Below are 23,250 nucleotides of genomic sequence, written 5' to 3'. Positions count from 1 at the left end.
GAGTAATTAAAAAAATTAGTTGAAACACAATTTGACTAAACTTTTTTAAAATTTCAGTCGGTGGGCACGTGCGAGAATCAGAAGCACACCCACCAACAATTAAGCAGTTAATTTAGTCCCTTAAGCAGCCAATTGAAAGTAATTTTTTTTAACTAAACTTAGAGCACCCAATTCTTTTTTTCCAATTAAGGGGCAATTTAGTGTTGCCAATCCACCTACCCTGCATATCTTTGGGTTGTGGGGATGAGACTCATGCAGACACAGGGAGAATGTGCAAACTCCACACGGTCAGTAAGCGGCCAATTGAAAGTAATGTTTTTTAAAATAAATTTAGAGTACCCAATTCTTTTTTTTTCAATTAAGGGACAATTTAGTGCGGCCAATCCACACAATTCGAAGAAAGTTGCAAATAGATCAATTTTCCAGCAACTCCACAAAACAGTAAGCAGCTAATATTAGAAATCAATTAAGTGGGCATTATCATGCAGTAGTCAATAAAACAAAATCTAATTTTTAAAAAACACGTCACAATCACGCACAGAAATCTTCAGGTTCTTCTAACCAACTTAAAGATATTCCTGTGCCACTGACTTAATTGTTATTTGAACTGCCGGAATGTAAAAAAAAAAGGACATATTTCAGGTATATTGTCAAGTGAAATCATACAAAAGGGTAATGTTTAGTGCAATTTTTAGAATAAAGGGTGTAATTTACTGCCGTGTAAAGTTAGACAATTGACACCCTCATCTGTGACACAATAAACTAGATACGTTACAATTTTCAGCAGTAATAGAACATAACAGCGCAGTACAGGCCCTTCGGCCCTCGATGTTGCGCTGACCTTTGAAACCACTCTAAAGTCCGTCTACGCTATTTCCTTATCATCCATATGTTTATCCAATGACCATTTAAATGCCCTTAATGTTGGCGAGTCCACTACTGTTACAGGCAGGGCATTTCACACCCTTACTACTCTCCGAGTACAGAACCTACCTCTGACATCTGTCCTATATCTATCACCCCTCAATTTAAAGCTTTGTCCCCTCGTGCTAGACATCACCATCCGAGGAAAAAGGCTCTCCCTGTCCACTGTCTCACTATCCAATCCTCTGATCATCTTGTATGCCTCAATTAAGTTACCTCTTAACCTTCTTCTTTCTAAAGAAAATAACCTCAAGTCCCTCAGCCTTCCCTCATAAGATCTTCCCTTCAGACCAGGCAACATCCTGGTAAATCTCCTCTGCACCCTTTCCAATGCTTCCACATCCTTCCTATAATGCGGCGACCAGAACTGCACGCAATACTCCAAATGCGGCCGCACCAGAGTTTTGTACAGCTGCAACATGACCTCATGGCTCCGAAACTCAATCACTCTACTAATAAAAGCTAACACACCGTATGCCTTCTTAACAACCCTCTCAACCTGGGTGGCAACTTTCAGGGATCTATGTACATGGACACCGAGATCTCTCTGCTCATCCACACTACCAAGAATCTTACCATTAGCCCAGTACTCTGTCTTCCTATTATTCCTTCCAAAATGAATCACCTCATATTTTTCTGCATTAAACTACATTTTCCACCTTTCAGCCCAGCTCTGCAGCTTATCTATGTCCTTCTGTAACTTGTACCATCCTTCTGCACTGTCTACAACTCCACCGACTTTAGTGTCATCGGCAAATTTACTCACCCATCCTTCTACGCCATCCTCCAGGTCATTTATAAAAATGACAAACAGCAGTGGCTCCAAAACAGATCCTTGTGCTACACCACTAGTAACTGGACTCCAGGCTGAACATTTCCCATCAAGCACCACCCTTTGCCTTCTTCCAGCTAGCCAATTTCTGATCCAAACTGCTAAATCACCCCGAATCCCATGCCTCTGTATTTTCTGCAATAGCCTACCATGTGGAACCTTATCAAACGCTTTACTGAAATGAATATACATCACATCAACTGCTTTACCCTCGTCCACCTGTTTGGTCACCTTCTCAAAGAACTCAATAAGGTTTGTGAGGCACGACCTACCCTTCACAAAACCGTGTTGACTATCTCTAATTAAATTATTCGTTTCCAGATTATTGTACATCCTCTCTTATCAACCTTTCCAAGACTTTGTCCACAACAGAAGTAAGGCTCACTGGTCTATAGTTACCAGGGTTGTCTCTACTCCCTTTCTTGAACAAGGGGACAATATTTGCTATCCTCCAGTCTTCTGGCACTATTCCTGGAGACAATGATAACATAAAGATCAAAGCCAAAGGCTCAGCAATCTCCTCCCTAGCTTCCCATAGAATCCTAGGGTAAATCCCATCCGGCCCAGGGGACTTATCTATTTTCACACTTTCCAGAATTGCTAACACCTCCTCCTTAAGAACCTCAAGCCCTTCTAGTCTCTTAGCCTGTATCTCAGTATTCTCCTCGACAACATTGTCTTTTTCCTGTGTGAATACTGACAAAAAATATTCATTTAGCACCTCTCCTATCTCCTCGGACTCCACGCACAACTTCCCACTACTGTCCTTGACTGGCCCTACTCTTACCCTAGTCATTCTTTTATTCCTGACATATCTATAGAAAGCTTTAGGGTTATCCTTGATCCTACCTGCCAAAGACTTCTCATGTCCCCTCCTGGCTCTTCTTAGCGCTCTCTTTGGGTCCTTCCTAGCTAACTTGTAACTCTCGAGCACCTTAACTGAACCTTCACTTCTCATCTTTACATAAGCCTCCTTCTTCCTCTTAACAAGTGATTCAACTACTTTAGTAAACCATGGTTCCCTCGCTCGACCACTTCCACCCTGCCTGACAGTGACATACTTATCAAGGACACGCAGTAGCTGTTCCTTGAACCAGCTCCACATTTCAATTGTGCCCATCCCCTGCAGTTTCCCTCCCCATCCTATGCATCCTAAGTCTTGCCTTATCGCATCATAATTGCCTTTCCCCCAGCTAAATCTCTTGCCCTGCGGTATATACCTATCCTTTTCCATCGCTAAAGTAAACGTAATCGAATTGCGGTCACTATCACCAAGGTGCTCACCTACCTCCAAATCTAACACCTGTCCAGGTCCATTTCCCAGTACCAAATCCAATATGGCCTTGCCTCTCGTTGGCCTATTTACATACTGTGTCAGGACACCCTCCTGCACACATTGGACAAAAAAGGACCCATCTAACGTGCTCGAACTATGGCGTTTCCAGTCAATATTTGGAAAAAGTCCCCCATAACAACTACCCTGTTACTTTTGCTCCTATCCAGAATCATCTTTGCAATCCTTTCCTCTACATCTCTGGAACTTTTCGGAGGCCTATAGAAAACTCCCAGCAGGGTGACTTCTCCTTTCCTGTTTCTGACCTCAGCCCATACCACCTCAGTAGATGAGTCCTCATCAAACGTCCTTTCTGCCACCGTAATACTGTCCTTGACTAACAATGCCATCCCTCCCCCTCTTATACCACCTTCTCTGAGCTTACTGAAATATCTAAACCCCGGCACATGTAACAACCATTCCTGTCCCTGCTCTATCCATGTCTCCAAAATGGCCACACCATCGAAGTTCCAGGTACCAACCCATGCCGCAAGTTCACCCACCTTATTTCGGATGCTCCTGGGATTAAAGTAGACACACTTTAAATCACTTTCCTGCCTGCCGGTACACTCCTGCAACTTTGAAACCTTACTCCTGATCTCACTACTCTCAACCTACTGTATATTGGAGCTACAATTTCAGTTCCCAGACCCCTGCATTTCTTACCTTTGTTTTTCTATTTCAGCTTTTATTTCTTCTGTTGATGAGAAAAAAAAAATCAGAGTTACTATCTTTAGTTAACTGCAACATGGACATCATTCAACAACATAGTGCATCCAACATGAATTCACAAGACAAGCAATTCTGTTTTGGGGCCACTGCTGTTTGTCATTTTTATAAATGACCTGGAGGAGGGTGTAGAAGGATGGGTGAGTAAATTTGCAGATGACACGAAAGTCGGTGGAGTTGTGGACAGTGCGGAAGGATGTTACATAAGAACATAAGAATTAGGAACAGGAGTAGGCCATCTGGCCCCTCGAGCCTGCTCCGCCATTTAATGAGATCATGGCTGATCTTTGTGGACTCAGCTCTACTCCGTCCGGTCCGTACACCATATCCCCGAATCCCTTTATTCTTTAGAAAGGCATCTATCTTTTTCTTAAAAACGTTTAAAGAAGGAGCCTCAACTGCTTCACTGGGCAAGGAATTCCAGAGATTCACAACCCTTTGGGTGAAGAAGTTCCTCCTACACTCCGTCCTAAATCTACCTCCCCTTATTTTGAGGCTGTGCTTTCCCCGACCAGTGGAAACAACCTGCCCGCATCTATCCTATCTATTCCCTTCATAATTTTATATGTCTCAATAAGATCCCCCCCGCATCCTTCTAAACTCTAATGAGTACAGTCCCAGTCTACTTAACCTCTCGTCATAATCTAATCCCCTCAACTCTGGGATCAACCTAGTGAATCTCCTCTGCACTCCCTCCAGTGCCAATATGTCCTTTCTCAGGTAAGGAGACCAAAACTGAACACAATACTCCAGATGCGGCCTCACCAACACCTTATACAATTGCAGCATAACCTCACTAGTCTTGAACTCCATCCCTCTAGCAATGAAAGACAAAACTCGATTAGCCTTCTTAATCACCTGTTGCACCTGCACACCAACTTTTTGCGACTCGTGCACCAGCACACCCAGGTCCCTCTGAACAGCAGCATGTTTTAACATCTTACCGTTTAAATAATAATCCATTCTGCTGTTATTCCTCCCAAAATGGATAGCCTCACACTTGGCAACATTGAATTCCATCTGCCAGACCCTAGCCCATTCACCTAACCTATCCAAATCCTCCTGCAGACTTCCGGTATCCTCTGCACTTTTTGCTTTACCGCTCATCTTAGTGTCGTCTGCAAACTTTGACACATTGCACTTGGTCCCCAACTCCAAATCGTCTATGTAAATTGTGAACAGCTGCGGGCCCAACACTGATCCTTGAGGGACCCCACTAGTTACAGGTTGCCAACCAGAGAAACACCCATTTATCCCCACTCTCTGCTTTCTGTTAGTTAACCAATCCTCTACCCATGCTACCACTTTACCCTCAATGCCATGCATCTTTAGTTTATGCAGCAACCTTTTGTGTGGCACCTTGTCAAAAGCTTTCTGGAAATCCAGATATACCACATCCATTGGCTCCCCGTTATCTACTGCACTGGTAACGGCCTCAAAAAATTCTACCAAATAAGTCAGACACGACCTACCCTTTGTGAACCCATGCTGCATCTGCCCAATGGGACAATTTCCCTCCAGGTGCCCCGCTATTTCCTCCTTCATGATAGATTCCAGCATTTTCCCGACAACCGAAGTTAAGCTTACCGGCCTATAATTAACCGCTTTCTGCCGACCTCCTTTTTTAAACAGTGGTGTCACGTTTGCTACTTTCCAATCCTCTGGGACCACCCCAGAGTCTAGTGAATTTTGATAAATTATCACTAGTGAGTTTACAATTTCCCTAGCCATCTCTTTTAACACTCTGGGATGCATCCCATCAGGGCCAGGAGACTTGTCTACCTTTAGCCCCATTAGCTTGCCCAATACTGCCTCCTTAATGATTACAATCATCTCAAGGTCCTCACCTATCATATCCTTCTTTCCATCAGTCACTGGCATGTTATTTGTGTCCTCCACTGTGAAGACTGACCCAAAAAACCTGTTCAGCTCCTCAGCCATTTCCCCGTCTCCTATTATTAAATCTCCCTTCTCATCTTCCAAAGGACCAATATTTACCTTAGCCACTCTTTTTTGTCTTATATATTTGTAGAAGCTTTTACTATCTGCTTTTATGTTCTGAGCCAGTTTACTGTCATAGTCTACCTTACTCTTCTTTATGGCTTTTCTAGTAGCTTTCTGTTGTCCCCTAAAGACTTCCCAGTCCTCTAGTCTCCCACTAATTTTTGCCACTTTGTATGTTTTTTTCCTTCAATTTGATACTCTCACTCACCTCCTTAGATATCCACGGTCGATTTTTCCCCTTTCTACCGTCTTTCTTTTTTGTCGGTATGAACCTTTTCTGAACAGTGTGAAAGATCGCTCGGAAGGTTCTCCACTGTTCCTCAACTGCTTCACCATGAAGTCTTTGTTCCCAGTCTACCTTAGCTAGTTCTTCTCTCATCCCATTGTAATCGCCTTTGTTTAAGCACAAAACACTAGTGTTTGATTTTGCCTTGTCATCCTCCAACTGTATTTTAAATTCCACCATATTGTGGTCGCTCCTTCCAAAAGGATCCCGAACTATGAGATCATTAATCAATCCTGCCTCATTACACAGGACCAGATCTAGGACCGCTTGTTCCCTTGTAGGTTCCATTACATACCGTTCCAGGAAATTATCCCGGACACCAACCTGGTTAAACCAATCGATATGCAGATTAAAATCTCCCATGATAACCGCTGTACCATTTCTACATGCATCCGTTATTTCTTTGCTTATTGCCTGCCCTACCATCCTGTTACTATTTGGTGGCCTATAGACTACTCCTATCAGTGACCTTTTTGCCTTACTATTCCTGATTTCCACCCAAATTGATTCAACCTTGTCCTCCATAGCACCAATATCATCCCTTACTATTGCCCGGATGCCATCCTTAAACAACAAAGCTACACAACCGCCCTTACCGTCCATTCAATCCTTTCGTTTAGTCTGATACCCTCGGATATTTAACTCCCAGTCGTGACCAGCTTTTAACCATGTTTCAGTAATGGCCACTAAATCATAGTCATTCACGATGATTTGCGCCATCAACTCATTTACCTTATTTCGTATACTACGAGCATTCAGGTAAAGTACATTTATGCTGTTTTTTATGTCTTTGTTATGAATCCTAACACCTTGATCAGTAACTTTTCGCAATTTATTTTTCCTCTTACCCTTTCTCCTAATTTTGCTTGTCTTTGAACCCATATCTCTACATAATAACCTGTCACGTAACCTGCTGCCAAGTTACAGAGGGGCATAGATAAGCTGCAGCGCTGGGCTGAGAGGTGGCAAATGGAGTTTAACGCAGAAAAGTGTGAGGTGATTCATTTTGGAAGGAATAACAGGAAGACGGGAGTACTGGGCTAATGGTAAGATTCTTGGTGGTGTGGATGAGCAGAGAGATCTCGGTGTCCATGTACATAGATCCCTGAAAGTTGCCACCCAGGTTGAGAGGGTTGTTAAGAAGGCGTACGGTGTGTTAGCTTTTATTGGCAGAGGGATTGAGTTTCGGAGCCATGAGGTCATGTTGCAGCTGTACAAAACTCTGGTGCGGCCGCATTTGGAGTATTGCGTGCAATTCTGGTCGCCGCATTATAGGAAGGATGTGGAAGCATTGGAAAGGGTGCAGAGGAGATTTACCAGAATGTTACTTGGTATGGAGGGAAGATCTTATGAGGAAAGGCTGAGGGACTTGAGGCTGTTTTCGTTCGAGAGAAGAAGGTTAAGACGTGACTTAATTGAGGCATACAAGATGATCAGAGGATTGGATAGGGTGGACAGTGAGAGCCTTTTTCCTCGGATGGTGATGTCTAGCATGAGGGGACATAGCTTTAAATTGAGGGGAGATAGATATAAGACAGATGTCAGAGGTAGGTTCTTTACTCAGAGAGTAGTAAGGGCGTGGAATGCCCTGCCTGCAACAGTAGTGGACTCGCCAACACTAAGGGCATTCAAATGGTCATTGGATAGGCATATGGACGATAAGGGAATAGTGTAGATGGGCTTAGAGTGGTTTCACAGGTCAGCGCAACATCGAGGGCCGAAGGGCCTGTAATGTTCTATGTTCTAATTCTGTAAAAGCTTCCCAAAATGATGACCAGCATAGTCACTATGGGCTGAATGCCTCTTTCTGTGCTGTGAACTTTCCATGTTTCTATGTCCAATTGTTGCACCTTTTCAAAAAAAATCCAACTAGACATAGGGGTGGCGGTGGTGTAATGATATTACATCGTATGCCAGAGACTAAGGGTAGTGCTTTGGGGACCAGGTTTGAATCCCACCATAGCAGATGGTGAAATCTAAATTAAATAAAAACCTGGAAGCAAAAGTCCATCGTAAAATATACATCTGGGTTCACTAATTCACCAATCAATATCCTTCAAATCTGCCATCGTTACCTAGTCTGGACTACATGTGCCTCCTGATCCACAGTAATGTGGTTCATTCTTAAATGCCTCTGAAACGGCTTAGATACAAATTGACAAAAAGGATCAGTCCTTCGGGCCACATTCAGTCAGGCCAGTTACCACTGCCACACTGACCATTTAGAAAAAATAGATGACATCAGTTTGGATTAGGTTCATGTTAATAGTACAATTAAAATCACTCATTTCTTATGTTTTGCAATGTTGTCACATGACAAAATTCAAGCTACACATATGAAAATAAAATCAAGGGAAGCAGTCACAGAACAGTTACTATACAGCACAAGAACACCCATAAGGCAGATGTTTCCTTGTATGAACTGAGAGCGCACAGTTTAAATGGCATCATACTTGGAAAATACAAACATTGCATTTGCCTTCCTAACTGCCGACTGAACCTGCACATTAACGTTAAGAGAATCGTGAACAAGGACTCCCAAATCCCTTTGTGCTTCTGATTTCCAAAGCATTTCCCTTCCTCAGCCTAACCTGCTCCTTCACCCAGAGCTGCGTCTCCTGCAAGTAGGTCACCTCCGCCTTCAAACTTCTCGGGCGCGCAAAGGACCTCGGGGCCTCTAAACCGGCCCGTTCAACCCTCGGACATTCCACATTACAATTCCCACACCTCTGTTCGATTCAACAATTGTAGAAAGAGAGGAGGGGTCCTTTAAAATATCGGCCAGACTATACCGGAAAATGAACTGAATTTTGAAAATGATTGAATTTGTAGAAATATGGGTAAGTTATTGGTACGGGCCAGGGCTCAGAAAACTCCAAAGTATATAAGAACTAGGAGCAGGTGTAGGCCATCTGGCCCCTCGAGCCTGCTCCGCCATTCAATGAGATCATGGCTGATCTTTTGTGGACTCAGCTCCACATTCCGGCCCGAACACCATAACCCTTAATCCCTTTATTCTTCAAAAAATTATCTATCTTTGTCTTAAAAACATTTGATGAAGGAGCCTCAACTGCTTCACTGGGCAAGGAATTCCATAGATATCATGGAGTTCACCTGACGTACAACTGTTTATAGATTTTGATTACGATCAGCACAAGACACTGCCTTTCAGCGGTTATTCAACACCGGCCTTAAGCACTTTTAATTAAAAAACAAGCTTTATTCTACAAATGTAGTTAACATCTGTATAAACACACAGTAAGCATTTTTATCAACTACAAATTTAAATATCCCACACAGCTACAGTACTCTATATAACCCTTAATAAATTTCCCCTTTAACTGTTCCAATTCGATAACAAAATCCAAATAGAACCCAGAAACCCCTTTTCAAAGGTGTGGCCCAGCACACGGCCCTCAAGACCTGGTTTGGAAGCTCGTGTCCTTTCCAAATCAGCAGGTTTGAATTTCTTCCAGGAAGCAACTTTTCTTTTAAGTTGTCAAGTAATCTTGCCTTCTTCGGACAGAGTTTTGAGTACAAGAGTCGGCAGGTCATGTTACAGTTGTGTGGGACTTTGGTTGGGCCACATTTGGGATGCTGCGTGCAGTTCTGGTCGCCGCGTTACCAGAAGGGTGTGGGTGCTTTGGGGGTGCAGAGGAGGTTTGCCGGGGTGTTGCCTGTTGTGGAGGGTGCTAGCTATGAGGAAAGGTTGAGTAGATTGGGATTGTTTACGTTGGAGAGACGGAGGTTGAGGGGGGATCTGCTTGAGGTCTACAAAAAAAAAAAAGAATACATTCTCGTCATCACCAATGAATAACTGGAGAACTCACTATTGTCATAATCATGACAGTGGCAGAACCAAAAACATATAGCAAATTGGATGGACAATTCACCAAGTCATTTTTAAATGCAAATAGCCTTCGGTTTGCCAATTCTCTTCCCTACAATGCCAATATGCCAACCAGCCGGGGTTGGAAATGGGTGCGGAGACAGATGTTGTAGTCTTTGCCTCGTCCAAAGGCCAATCCTGTTGGGATGGAAATCAACTTCTCCATCCTGTGCCCTGGCTTGGCGGGGGGGATCTGCTGGAATTCATGACTCTTGAGAAGGTCAAATTTGAATTGAGGGGAAGGATGGAGGGGTTCTACAATTCATGGGCGTTATTCATTGTATGCTTTCGAGAATTGGATTACATCGAACATTTTGGGGGGGGGGGGGGGGCTGTATGTGCTAATGGTAACTATGGATGATTCCTGATTCCTTTTTGTTGTTTGTTTATGTTGATATGCGGGCTGCTGTTTGGGGGTTTGGTGGGAGGATGGGATTATTGTTATTGATATGGGGTTTGACATTGCATTCGTTACTGATTATTGTTTATTGTTGGTGGGTGTAAATTTGGGAGAAAATGTGAAAAAGGAGAATAAAAATATTTTTTAAAAAGAGCCAAATCAATTCTTGTCACACACAAACACACACATTTTTTCAGCAAGGCTTGATGAGCAGGACACAAACAGGCTACACTGCTAAAAGCTAAAATGAATGGAAGACATCATGAGTAGGCCTGAAATGTTTGGCAGAATCTCGCAAATATACATCACGCAGACCAAGAACCTCAATTATCATTGTAACTCATTGAAGAGACACTGGAGAAACAGAGAAAAGTTACAACTTATTTTAACCTTTATTGCAACAGAAATCAGTGCACAATTTCAATGTGAATCTTGAAAAACAAACAATAAGATCTTTTGGGAAAAAATTATGCAATTGGCATTTTGAAACGGCAGGGGCCATCAGCAAAAAGCAACTTGGGGAAAATATTTAAAAATCCAGAAGGATCAGTTCATTGTGTTGATATTAAGGAGTACAAACCCAACCAATGGTGAGAATTTAAGAGGGCTAGCGGCTTGCTAGGGATTTAAGAGGGAAGGGCTTCAACAAAACCCACTTGTGTTCAGAGGCAACCAGTTGAGCGTTATCATGCCTAAGCAGTATCAACACCAAGTTGGAATTGTGAGCATGTGATTGCAGCAATTATGAATCCATTGAATCCCTACAATGCAGATGGCGGCCATTCGACCCATGGAGTCTGCACTGACCCTCCAAAAGAGCACTCTACCGAGGCCCACTCCCCCACCCTCTCCCCGCAACATTAATCATGAAACCCACCAAAAGCAGAGGCAGCTATTACAATAGTTAGTCAAATACTAACTTTTGTAACAGCTGCGCTCTGAAAGCTAGTGACTCCAAACAAACCTGTATGATTTGATAATTATAAGAACACATGTCACAGACTGCCACAACATAAAAACAGAGCAGTCAGTTAACAAAACTGTGTCGATGCTTTTCTCCACGTAAGCTCATGAATTGAAGTCCACTCATTTGATTTCACGTAAACTCAATGTCTTGTTGTTTCCGCTAGGCTATTCAGCATGGTTCACCTGAAATCAGCCAAACCATCATTAAAGAGGGGAATTTCAAGCACAAGTTACATTCAGCACAATTCTAGCTTCTGCAATTTTTCACCAGTTTGAAAAGACTTGTCACCCTCCCAGCATGAGTTATGAACTAAGGCATGTTACCACTCATCATGCCAATGTGCAGGCCTTCAAGGAGGCTCAAAATTATGAGTTTATTTTCAGACACAATATCAAAAGGCACCTCACACTTTTAAATAATAAAACATTTTTTTGATTCATTCAGAAACTGATTACTGTGCGCCAATGAAACAAGTAATTTTTAGCTCTTTAAAATCAGATTATACCACAGGTGATGATGCATAGATATGATTTAAAAATGCATTTTGTAATAATTCAATTTTCAACTGTATGAATAAAATTGCACATTATCACTCAAATACTTCAGGGATTTTTTCATGCAGTATTTATCTTTTAATTACATTATAAAATACTGTCCGATGGCGTCAGTTTATAGATTTTACATCTGACAATATGCAAATTAGTCCAATTGGTTACTTGAACAAAACTTTTTTAAAAACTTCTGAAACCAAGTGCAATTTTGAGCCCAATTTACATCCCAATTCCCGATTGAGCCAACATGGAAACTCTTGATTTACATTCTGCTCAAGAAACCTGTTACATTGCAACAATGGATTCTGTTTCAACACATTGTGGAGAATTTCATATTCTAACTGCGCTCTGTGACCAATACTCCAAAGCAAGGTCATAATTTTAATTAATTCATTTTTTTAACAACCAAAGGAAAATAACTTAAGATGCCCATGAGACCCGATCCCGGGTCACTGTCCATGTGGAGTTTTCACATTCTCCCAGTGTCTGCGTGGGTCACTGGGTTTGATTCCCACTTGGGTCACTGTCTGTGCAAAGTCTGCACTTTCTCCCCGTGTCTGCGTGGGTTTCCTCCGGGTGGTCCGGTTCCCCCCCCCCCCCCCCCCACGAGTCCCAAAAGACGTGCTTGTTAGGTGAATTGGACATTTCGAATTCTCCCGCAGTGTTGCCGAACAGGCGCCGGAGTGTGGCGACTAGGGGATTTTCACAGTAACTTCATTGCAGTGTTAATGTAAGCCAACTTGTGACACTAATAAAGATTAGTATAAAAAGATGTGGATAGGCAGATTGGCCATGCTAAATTGCCCCTTAATTGGAAAAACAAATCATTGGATACTCTTAAATTTTATTTTTTTTAAAGTCCATGAGACCATATTTACATAAAATATTACTACTTTAGGTAGTTTAGGCCCTCAAGCCTAAATTTCATTAAAATACAAAGCAAAACAAATATTTAAACACGGTTAAACAAAACCTAAGACCTCAGGAATGTTACGCCTTCAAGCCAACTACAACCTGTGCACCACAAGCACACGAAGCTTCAGCAATTAGCTGCATATCCACGACACTCAGTCCTTCTTGTGCTTCACTACTTATTCCTTGATTAATCTTTGCTAAATTCTCCAAACCAGAGGGCACACAAAAGGCTGTTCATAGCACTGCTCTCTCCTTTGTGGGAATATTCTAAAATCAGATAACCAACACTACTTCATATTAAGCCAAGAACTTTAGTGGTTGAATATGTTCAAATTAGAAGTCGAACAATACTTATAAATAACAATTCTTAATACTTGTGGGTCAAAATTCTGGAACACCCTACCCAACAGCACTGTCACAATAAATTGTGCACATGGACTGCAGTGTTTCAAGGAAGCAACTCACTGCCCTCTTCAAGGGCAATAAATTCTGGCCGAGCCAATGAAGCCAATACCCCCAAAACAATTTTTTTTTTTCAAAAGCATATCTTCAAGGTGAGAAACAAACGTGCTTGACCTGGGAGTATCATGGGAACAAATGCACAGTTGAGGTGTTAGACTGAGATCCTGACTACTCCAATATTACTTTTGATTCTATATCATTATTGGAGGAACAAGGAGCCCTCTTGGTCTTCTGGCCAACATTAGTTGTTTAATCAACACCAAAGAAAGATCAATAGATATTACATCTCATATTTGCTCACAAATGGCCTGTTATGTTGGTCAATGTAACAACTAGTTGTACTTCAATATAATGAATTGTAAATGGACACAAGAGATATGACAGGCCATAAAAATAATTTTTTTCCACGAAGCTTCTAAACATGAGGAAACCTATTTTTAAATAAATTTAGAGTACCCAATTAATTTTTTACAATTAAGGGGCAATTTAGTGTGGCCAATTCACCCACACTGCATATCGTTGGGTTGTGGGGGCGAAACCCACACAAACACGGGGAGAATGTGCAAACTCCACACGGACAGTGACCCAGAGCCAGGATCAAACCTGGGACCTTGGCGCCATGAGACTGCAGTGCTACCACTGCACCACCGTGCTGCCCTAAACATGAGGAAACCTAAAACCCTGTCACATCTGCATGCTATATAATGGAGAAATCCTGGCTTATTTCAAATCTGCTTTTACCCTATCCCAGTGGTTCCTACATAGAATCCAGATAGTACAGAAGGAGGCCATTCCACCCATCGAGAGTGCACCGGCACTTGGAAAGAGCACCCTACTTCAGCCATTGTGAATCATGGCCCCAGTCAGGGTCACAGAGACAATGAATGGAGTCACAAGCTCAGAGACTGGGCCCCGGACCGCGTGCACCAAGGCTCACACAGCATCTGGCCCTGCCCTTGCCCTGCTCATCTTTTGATCCCTGTCATTGGGAATGCCTGTGCCTGCTCCACTGAGTCACCAAGCCCAGTCCTGACCATGACATATGGGCGATGGCTCCGCTGCTGAACTGCAACCTCGGAGTATAACCCCATCAGCCAGGCTCTGCAGAATGACGGAGTACCAAAATCAGCCACATCAAGACCATCAACCTATACTTTCTCTTGTGGTCACACAAGGGTTGCCAGATCAGAGATTACTTTCTTTTAGTTTTCTCCCAAAACATTCACCCTCTAATGCTTTCAAAATGGCTCCGTGTCTCCCTGAGCTCCACCCATTTCCTTGATGAAAAAAAAAGTATGTCTGCAGGCTGCAAATCATTAACTCTTAGGGACTTCCCTAGTCAAACCACACTAACCACAAGCTGTTTTTGCAAATTCAGAGTGCCCAATTCATTTTTTCCAATTAAGGGGCAATTTAGCATGGCCAATCCACCTACCCTGCACATCTTTGGGTTGTGGGGGCGAAACCCACGCAAACATGAGGAGAATGTGCAAACTCCACACTATCAGTGACCCAGAGCCGGGATCGAACCTAGGACCTCTGCACCGTGAGGCAGCAATGCTAACCACTGCGCCACCATGCTGCCATAACCCCAGGCTTTTAACACTTAAACTGGCCACTACATTTATTCAATGGATTGAATAACAGGGATTGGTTAAGCTTGGGTTGGTTTCTCTGAGGCAGAGAAGACTGAGGGGTAACCTGATTGAGGTGTACAAGATTATGAGCGGCATGGACAGGGTGGATAGGGAGCAGCTTTTCCCCTGAGTTGAAGGGTCAGTTATATGGGGACACAAGTTTAAAGTGAGGGGTGGGAGGTTCAGGGGGGATTTGAGGAAAAGCTTTTTTACCCAGAGAGTGGTGACGGTCTGGAATGTATTGCTGGGACAGTGGTAGAGGCAGAAGGCCTCACATCCTTTAAAAAGTATCTGGATGAGTACTTGGCACATCATAACATTCAAGACTATGGGCCATATGCTGGCAAATGGGATTAGGTGAGCAGGTAAGGGCCTTTCATGCGTCGGTGCAGACTCGATGAGCCTCTTCTGCACTGCAGTATTCTGTGATTCTGTACTTCTAACGCTTCTTGGCAATGGTCCATGAGCTGGAGTGGCTAAGATGAAGTAATGAACAGGTGAACAACATTTTAAAAAAGGTACTTTACAGCACATCATATCAATATGATACGTATTGATATGAAAACATTAATAATTATATAGAGAATGTTATGATGCTGCTTTACTGCGGTTTTGTTTTTGCAGGCATTTTGAATCACATTAACGTTCAAGTGTTAAAGCACGACTGTTTTGGAAAATGGTTTCCGATGCACTGCCCTACACTTAAAATGGATGACTAAAATAACAAGACCAAAAAGATATGCAGTAATCTTTCTGGGTTAACCAAATCATAGCAAAATTATTGAATTCAATGCACATAGATGTATATTCACCATATACTTTGCTTGTTCTTTCTCCGGTTAGTGCACATTTTAGTTAATTTCAGCAAATACTTAATTGCTCATGCAATGTCTAATGCCACATTCTACCAACCATTTAAATTAATCTTTAACCACAGGAAACTGAAGCAGATAAAGATGTAAATTTGTACTGTAACACTGGATTATTTTGCTTGCGAGTATTTTAAGAGGTTAAGATATGTAAAGAAAGGGCACACAAGCTTGGTGGGGACTGGGTATTTAGAACATAGAACGATACAGCGCAGTACAGGCCCTTCGGCCCACGATGTTGCACCGAAACAAAAGCCATCTAACCTACACTATGCCATTATCATCCATATGTTTATCCAATAAACTTTTAAATGCCCTCAATGTTGACGAGTTCACTACTGTAGCAGGTAGGGCATTCCACGGCCTCACTACTCTTTGCGTAAAGAACCTACCTCTGACCTCTGTCCTATATCGATTACCCCTCAGTTTAAAGTTATGTCCCCTCGTGCCAGCCATATCCATCCGCGGGAGAAGGCTCTCACTGTCCACCCTATCCAACCCCCTGATCATTTTGTATGCCTCTATTAAGTCTCCTCTTAACCTTCTTCTCTCTAACGAAAACAACCTCAAGTCCATCAGCCTTTCCTCATAAGATTTTCCCTCCATACCAGGCAACATCCTGGTAAATCTCCTCTGCACCCTCTCCAAAGCCTCCACGTCCTTCCTATAATGCGGTGACCAGAACTGTACGCAATACTCCAAATGCGGCCGTACCAGAGTTCTGTACAGCTGCAACATGACCTCCTGACTCCGGAACTCAATCCCTCTACCAATAAAGGCCAACACTCCATAGGCCTTCTTCACAACCCTATCAACCTGGGTGGCAACTTTCAGGGATCTATGGACATAGACACAGAGATCCCTCTGCTCATCCACTCTTCCAAGAACTTTACCATTAGCCAAATATTCTGCATTCCTGTTATTCCTTCCAAAGTGAATCACCTCACACTTCTCTACATTAAACTCCATTTGCCACCTCTCAGCCCAGCTCTGCAGCTTATCTATATCCCTCTGTAACCTGCTACATCCTTCCACACTATCGACAACACCACCGACTTTAGTATCGTCTGCAAATTTACTCACCCACCCTTCTGCGCCTTCCTCTAGGTCATTGATAAAAATGACAAACAGCAACGGCCCCAGAACAGATCCTTGTGGTACTCCACTTGTGACTGTACTCCATTCTGAACATTTCCCATCAACCACCACCCTCTGTCTTCTTTCAGCTAGCCAATTTCTGATCCACATCTCTAAATCACCCTCAATCCCCAGCCTCCGTATTTTTTGCAATAGCCTACCGTGGGGAACCTTATCAAACGCTTTGCTGAAATCCATATACACCACATCAACTGCTCTACCCTCGTCTACCTGTTCAGTCACCTTCTCAAAGAACTCAATAAGGTTTGTGAGGCATGACCTACCCTTCACAAAGCCATGCTGACTATCCCTGATCATATTATTCCTATCTAGATGATTATAAATCTTGTCTCTTATAATTTAACAAATGAATTTGTTTTACACAGATGAAAAAATACGCTAACATTTTCACATCTGTGCTTAAGAATATTGATGTCTGATTTTGGTCATACCAAGTCACCTTCAACTTATTTCAGTCAAATTTACTAATCAAAAAGGAAGTAAATGTTTTGTGTTGTTTTGATCGACTGCTCCTTCGGGTTGCAAATGGAGGCTCACACCCTTCATTCCATTCCTACATATGGGCTTCTGATATTAGCTGTGTTGCAATCGGACTTTGGCGAGCCAGGCCAGGTACACTGTCCCTCTTTTTCTATACTTCGGCTGCACTTTACACAGTGCAGATGCAAGTTATGGTCAGCCTGGGAAATTCCTTCAAGTGGAAACAACAAACAGCACCATATGCACTTTAAATCATCACCACGTGCTCTCTCAGATAACACAAAAGATTTGGCTAGTTGAACTATACAGCATGCTCATTTTTCAATAGAACACTCAGATTTTATATGAGAGAAATCAGACCTCCAAAAAATGGAAATGCCTATTAAAGGCTATTATGTCTACCCTTTCTACAGACTGAGGACAACAACTAAACCCTGTTTAGTTGTGCTGGTTAAAACTGAAATGATAACACTCTGTGAAATTTCTCCTCAAACTCAATGAATTCTATCATGTGTAACACAAAAGTTAAAATTAACAATGAAAGATTGAAACAAACAGAGAAAAGGAAACAAAATGGAGGGGGGGGGGGGGGGGAGACAAAGTTTACGGTCTGAAATTGTTGAACTCAAGCTGGAGTCCAGAAGGCTGTAAAGTGCCTAATTGAATGGCGAGGTGCTGAGCACTGACTGAGCTTACGTCGTGCCTCACTGCAACAGTGCCGTAAGCTAAGGACAGATGCCAGCATGCAAGGTGGAGAATTAAAATGACAGACCATCAAGCTCGGGGTCATGCTTGCAGACTGAAAGAGGTTTCACAAAATTGGTCCCACAACCTGCATTTGGTTTCACCAACATAGAGGAGACCACATTGTCAGCAGCAGTTTGTTGAAGTCACAGAACTGAAGCGTTAACCCTGTTTCTCTCCCTACACAGATGCTGCCCGAACTGTTGAGTTTACCCCCCACCCCCCAACAGCATTTTTTGTTTTTAGTTCAAATTTTACTGTAATTGGATTAAACACAACTTAAGTCTTGCCTGTGAAGAGCTTCAGGAACATAGAAATTAGGAGCAGGAGGCCATTCGGCCCTTTTGAGCCTGCTCCACTATTCATTTTGATTATGGCTGATTATCCAACTCGATAGCCTAATCCCGCTTTCCTCCCATATCCTTTGATCCCCTTCTTCCTGAATGCTATAATCCAACTGCTTCTTGAAAACATACAATGTTTTCTCTTACGGGTGAAGAAATTTCTCCTCTCTCTGTCCTAAATGGTCTACCCTGTATCCTTAGACTGTGACCCCTGGTTCTGGACACACCACTGGGAACATACTTCCTGCATTTGTCCTGTTCTCATGAGTCAGTCCCGCCATCCCATGAATCAGTCTGGTAAACTTTTGCTGCACTCCCACTAGAGCAAGAACATCCATCCTCGGATAAGGAGAGCAAAACTGTACACAATATTCCAGGTGTGACCTCACCAAGGCCCTGTATAATTGCAGCAAGACATCCCTGCTCCTGTACTCAAATCCTCTCACAATGAAGGCCTACATACCATTTGCCTTCTTTACCGCCTGCTGTACCTGCATGCTTACCTTCAGTGACTGGTGTACAAGAACACCCAGGTCTCGTTGCACATTCCCCTCTCCTAATTTATGGCCCTTCAGATAATAGTCTGCCTTCTCATTTTTGCTACTAAAGTGGATAACCTTGCATTTACCCAAATTATACTGCATCTGCCATTAATTTGCCCACTCACTCAACTTGTCTAAATCACACTGAAGGATCTCTGTATTCTCCTCATGGCTCACCCTCCCACCAAACTTAACGTCATTTGCAAATTTGGAGATATTACATTTTGTCCGCTCATCCACATCATTAATATATATTGTGAATAGCTGGGGTCCCAGCACCAATCGCTGTGGTACCCCACTAGTCACTGCCTGCCAATTTGAAAAATGCCCGTTCATTCCTACTCTTTGTTTCCTGTCTGCCAACCAGTTTTCTACCCATCTCAAAACACTACCCCTAATCCCAAGCGCTATAATTTTACATGCTAATCTCTTATGCAGGACTTTGTCAAAAGTCTTCGGAAAGTCCAAATATACCACATCCACTGGCTCCCCCTCGTCAACTCTACCAGTTACATCCTTGAAGAACTCCAGTAGATTTGTGAAGCATGATTTCCCCTTCATAAATCCATGCAGAGTCTGTCCGATCCTGCCACTGTTTTCTAAGTGCTCTGCTATAAAATCTTGGATGATGGATTCTAGAATTTTCTCCACTATTGACGTCAGGCTTACGTTTCCACTTAGAAATTTAGAACCTTCTGCTTGACCTGTTGATACTTTGGCCTCCCAGAAATATCACTGCTAGTTCAAAGGAACACAGGATTTAGGAGGAGTAGTTGTCCATTCGAGCCTGCTCTGCCACTTAATAAGATCATGGTTGAACTGTTTGTGGTCTTAACTTCCAACCAAATACACCGGTGTGATTTGTGGTCCCAGCGAAGCTCCCAACTACATCTGTGCTCCTGCAAGTCCCAAGATATTGGAGTCTTGGCGCACACATGCTGTAAATTTTCCCAGCAAGTATCATGGGCTGGATTCTCCATCCCGCCGCGGCACATTTCTGCTTCACCCCGCTGGCGGGCTGCTCCATTACACCGGCTGGTCAGTGGGGTTTCCCATTGTGGGGCAGCCCCACGCCATCGGGATATCCTGGGCTGCCAGGAAAATGGAGTATCCCGCCGGTGGAGAATCCTGCCCCATGTGTTTCCATCACGGTTAAAGCAATGAATCCCAGATCACAACTGAACTTCCTCAGCGTGGCAAAATCAGTTTGCCATTTCACTCCTAGGTTTTTCCCTTAATTTGTGTACATTCTATCCCGCCCGACATATCGAGCAAGGGAAAGTCAGGGAACCAAGAGGTGAAGTAATCAGCGGGGAGCGTAGCTGCTTAGGAATACAAAAAAACACGAACAGACAAAACTCAAGAGTGGTTACGATTGTCCCCATCCCACAAAATATGACACAGTGTATGGAAAGGCTCAGTAAACCAAGGTCCACCACACTAAGAAAACAAGAAGGGACAGTCATTAGAGAATTAAAGGTGCTATATTTAAATGTGCAGAGTGTACGGAACAAGGTAGATGAGCTTGTGGCCCAGATTGTGACTGGCAGGTATGATGTGGTAGGCATCACAGAGACATGGTTGCAGGGGGTTCAGGACTGGCATTTAAACATCCAGGGATTCACAACCTATCGGAAAGACAGAGAGGTGGGCAGAGGGGGCGGGGTTGCCTTGTTAATTAGGAATGAAATTAAATCAATAGCACTAAACGACATAGGGTCAGATGATGTGGAGTCTGTGTGGGTAGAGTTGAGGAACCACAAAGGCAAAAAAAACATAATGGGAGTTATGTACAGGCCTCCTAACAGTGGTCAGGACCAGGGGCACAAAATGCACCATGAAATAGAAAGTGCATGTCAGAAAGGCAAGGTCACAGTGATCATGGGGGACTTCAATATGCAGGTGGACTGGGTAAATAATGCTGCCAGTGGACCCAAGGAAAGGGAATTCATTGAATGTTTACAGGAGGGCTTTTTGGAACAGCTTGTGATGGAGCCCACGAGGGAACTGGCCATTCTGGATTTACTGTTATGTAATGAGCCAGACTTGATTAAAGATCTTAAAGTAAGGGAGCACTTAGGAGGCAGTGATCATAATATGGTCGAATTCAATCTCCAATTTGAAAGAAAGAAGGTAGAATCAGATGTAAAGGTGTTACAGTTAAATAAAGGTAACTACAGGGGCATGAGGGAGGAACTGACGAAAATCGACTGGGAGCAGAGCCTAGTGGGAAAGACAGTAGAACAGCAATGGCAGGAGTTTCTGGGAGTAATTGAGGACACAGTACAGAGGTTCATCCCAAAGAAAAGAAAGGTTATCAGAGGGGGGGATTAGACAGCCATGGCTGACAAAGGAAGTTAGGGAATGCATCAAAGCAAAAGAGAAAGCCTATAATGTGGCAAAGAGTAGTGGGAAGTCAGAAGATTGGGAAGACTACAAAAACAAACAGAGGATAACAAAGAGAGAAATAAGGAAAGAGAGGATCAAATTTGAAGGTAGGCTAGCCAGTAACATTAGGAATGATAGTAAAAGTTTCTTTAAATACATTAAAAACAAACGGGAGGCAAAAGTTGACATTGCGCCGCTCCAAAATGACGCTGGTAATTTTGTGATGGGAGACAAGGAAATAGCTGAGGAACTGAATAAGTACTTTGCGTCAGTCTTCACAGTAGAAGACATGAGTAATATCCCAACAATTCCGGAGAGTCAGGGGGCAGAGTTGAATATGGTAGCCATCACAAAGGAGAAAGTGCTAGAGAAACTAAGAGGTCTAAAAATTGATAAATCTCTAGGGCCCAGATGGGCTACATCCTAGAGTTCTAAAGGAGATAGCTGAAGAAATAGTGGAGGCGTTAGTTATGATCTTTCAAAAGTCACTGGAGTCAGAGAAAGTCCGAGAGGATTGGAAAATCGCTGTTGTAACCCCCCTGTTCAAGAAGGGAACAAGGAAAAAGATGGAAAATTATAGGCCAATTAGCCTAACCTCGGTTGTTGGCAAGATTCTAGAATCCATTGTTAAGGATGAGATTTCTAAATTCTTGGAAGTGCAGGGTCAGATTAGGACAAGTCAGCATGGATTTAGTAAGGGGAGGTCGTGCCTGACAAACCTGTTAAGAGTTCTTTGAAGAGATAACAAATAGGTTAGACCAAGGAGAGCCAATGGATGTTATCTATCTTGACTTCCAAAAGGCCTTTGATAAGGTGCCTCACGGGAGACTGCTGAGTAAAATAAGGGCCCATGGTATTCGAGGCAAGGTACTAACATGGATTGACGATTGGCTGTCAGGCAGAAGGCAGAGAGTTGGGATAAAAGGTTCTTTTTCGGAATGGCAACCGGTGACGAGTGGTGTCCCGCAGGGTTCAGTGTTGGGGCCACAGCTGTTCTCTTTATATATTAACGATCTAGATGACGGGACTGGGGGCATTCTGGCTAAGTTTGCCGATGATACAAAGATAGGTGGAGGGGCAGGTAGTATGGAGGAGGTGGGGAGGCTGCAGAAAGATTTAGACAGTTTAGGAGAGTGGTCCAAGAAATGGCTGATGAAATTCAACGTGGGCAAGTGCGAGGTCTTGCACTTTGGAAAAACGAATAGAGACATGGGCTATTTTCTAAACGGTGACAAAATTCATAATGCTGAAGTGCAAAGGGACTTGGGAGTCCTAGTCCAGGATTCTCTAAAGGTAAACTTGCAGGTTGAGTCCGTAATTAAGAAAGCAAATGCAATGTTGTCATTCATCTCAAGAGGCTTGGAATATAAAAGCAGGGATGTACTTCTGAAGCTTTATAAAGCATTAGTTAGGCCCCATTTAGAATACTGTGAGCAATTTTGGGCCCCACACCTCAGGAAGGACATACTGGCACTGGAGCGGGTCCAGCGGAGATTCACACGGATGATCCCAGGAATGGTAGGCCTAACATACGATGAACGTCTGAGGATCCTGGGATTATATTCATTGGAGTTTAGGAGGTTGAGGGGAGATCTAGTAGAAACTTACAAGATAATGAATGGCTTAGATAGGGTGGATGTAGGGAAGTTGTTTCCATTAGCAGGGGAGACTAGGACCCGGGGGCACAGCCTTAGAATAAAAGGGAGTCACTTTAGAACAGAGATGAGGAGAAATTTCTTCAGCCAGAGAGTGGTGGGTCTGTGGAATTCATTGCCACAGAGGGCGGTGGAGGCCAG

General features: G+C 43.1%; 1 protein-coding gene across 1 annotated transcript in view; it reads right to left on the bottom strand.

Annotated features, from left to right (window-relative positions):
• The window catches only part of LOC140428409 (brefeldin A-inhibited guanine nucleotide-exchange protein 2-like), a 162,341-nt gene that overhangs the window by 118,977 nt on the left and 20,114 nt on the right, over positions 1-23,250 (bottom strand). The window contains exon 2 of the mRNA XM_072514827.1: positions 3,756-3,786. Coding sequence (XP_072370928.1) covers positions 3,756-3,786 — 31 coding nt within the window. The remainder of the gene's footprint in view (positions 1-3,755; positions 3,787-23,250) is intronic.

This window comes from Scyliorhinus torazame, chromosome 8, assembly GCF_047496885.1.
Source record: "Scyliorhinus torazame isolate Kashiwa2021f chromosome 8, sScyTor2.1, whole genome shotgun sequence".
Classification (NCBI taxonomy): Eukaryota; Metazoa; Chordata; class Chondrichthyes; order Carcharhiniformes; family Scyliorhinidae; genus Scyliorhinus; species Scyliorhinus torazame.
The sequence above is the reverse complement of the archived record's forward strand: the minus strand, read 5'-3'. Positions and strand labels throughout refer to the sequence as shown.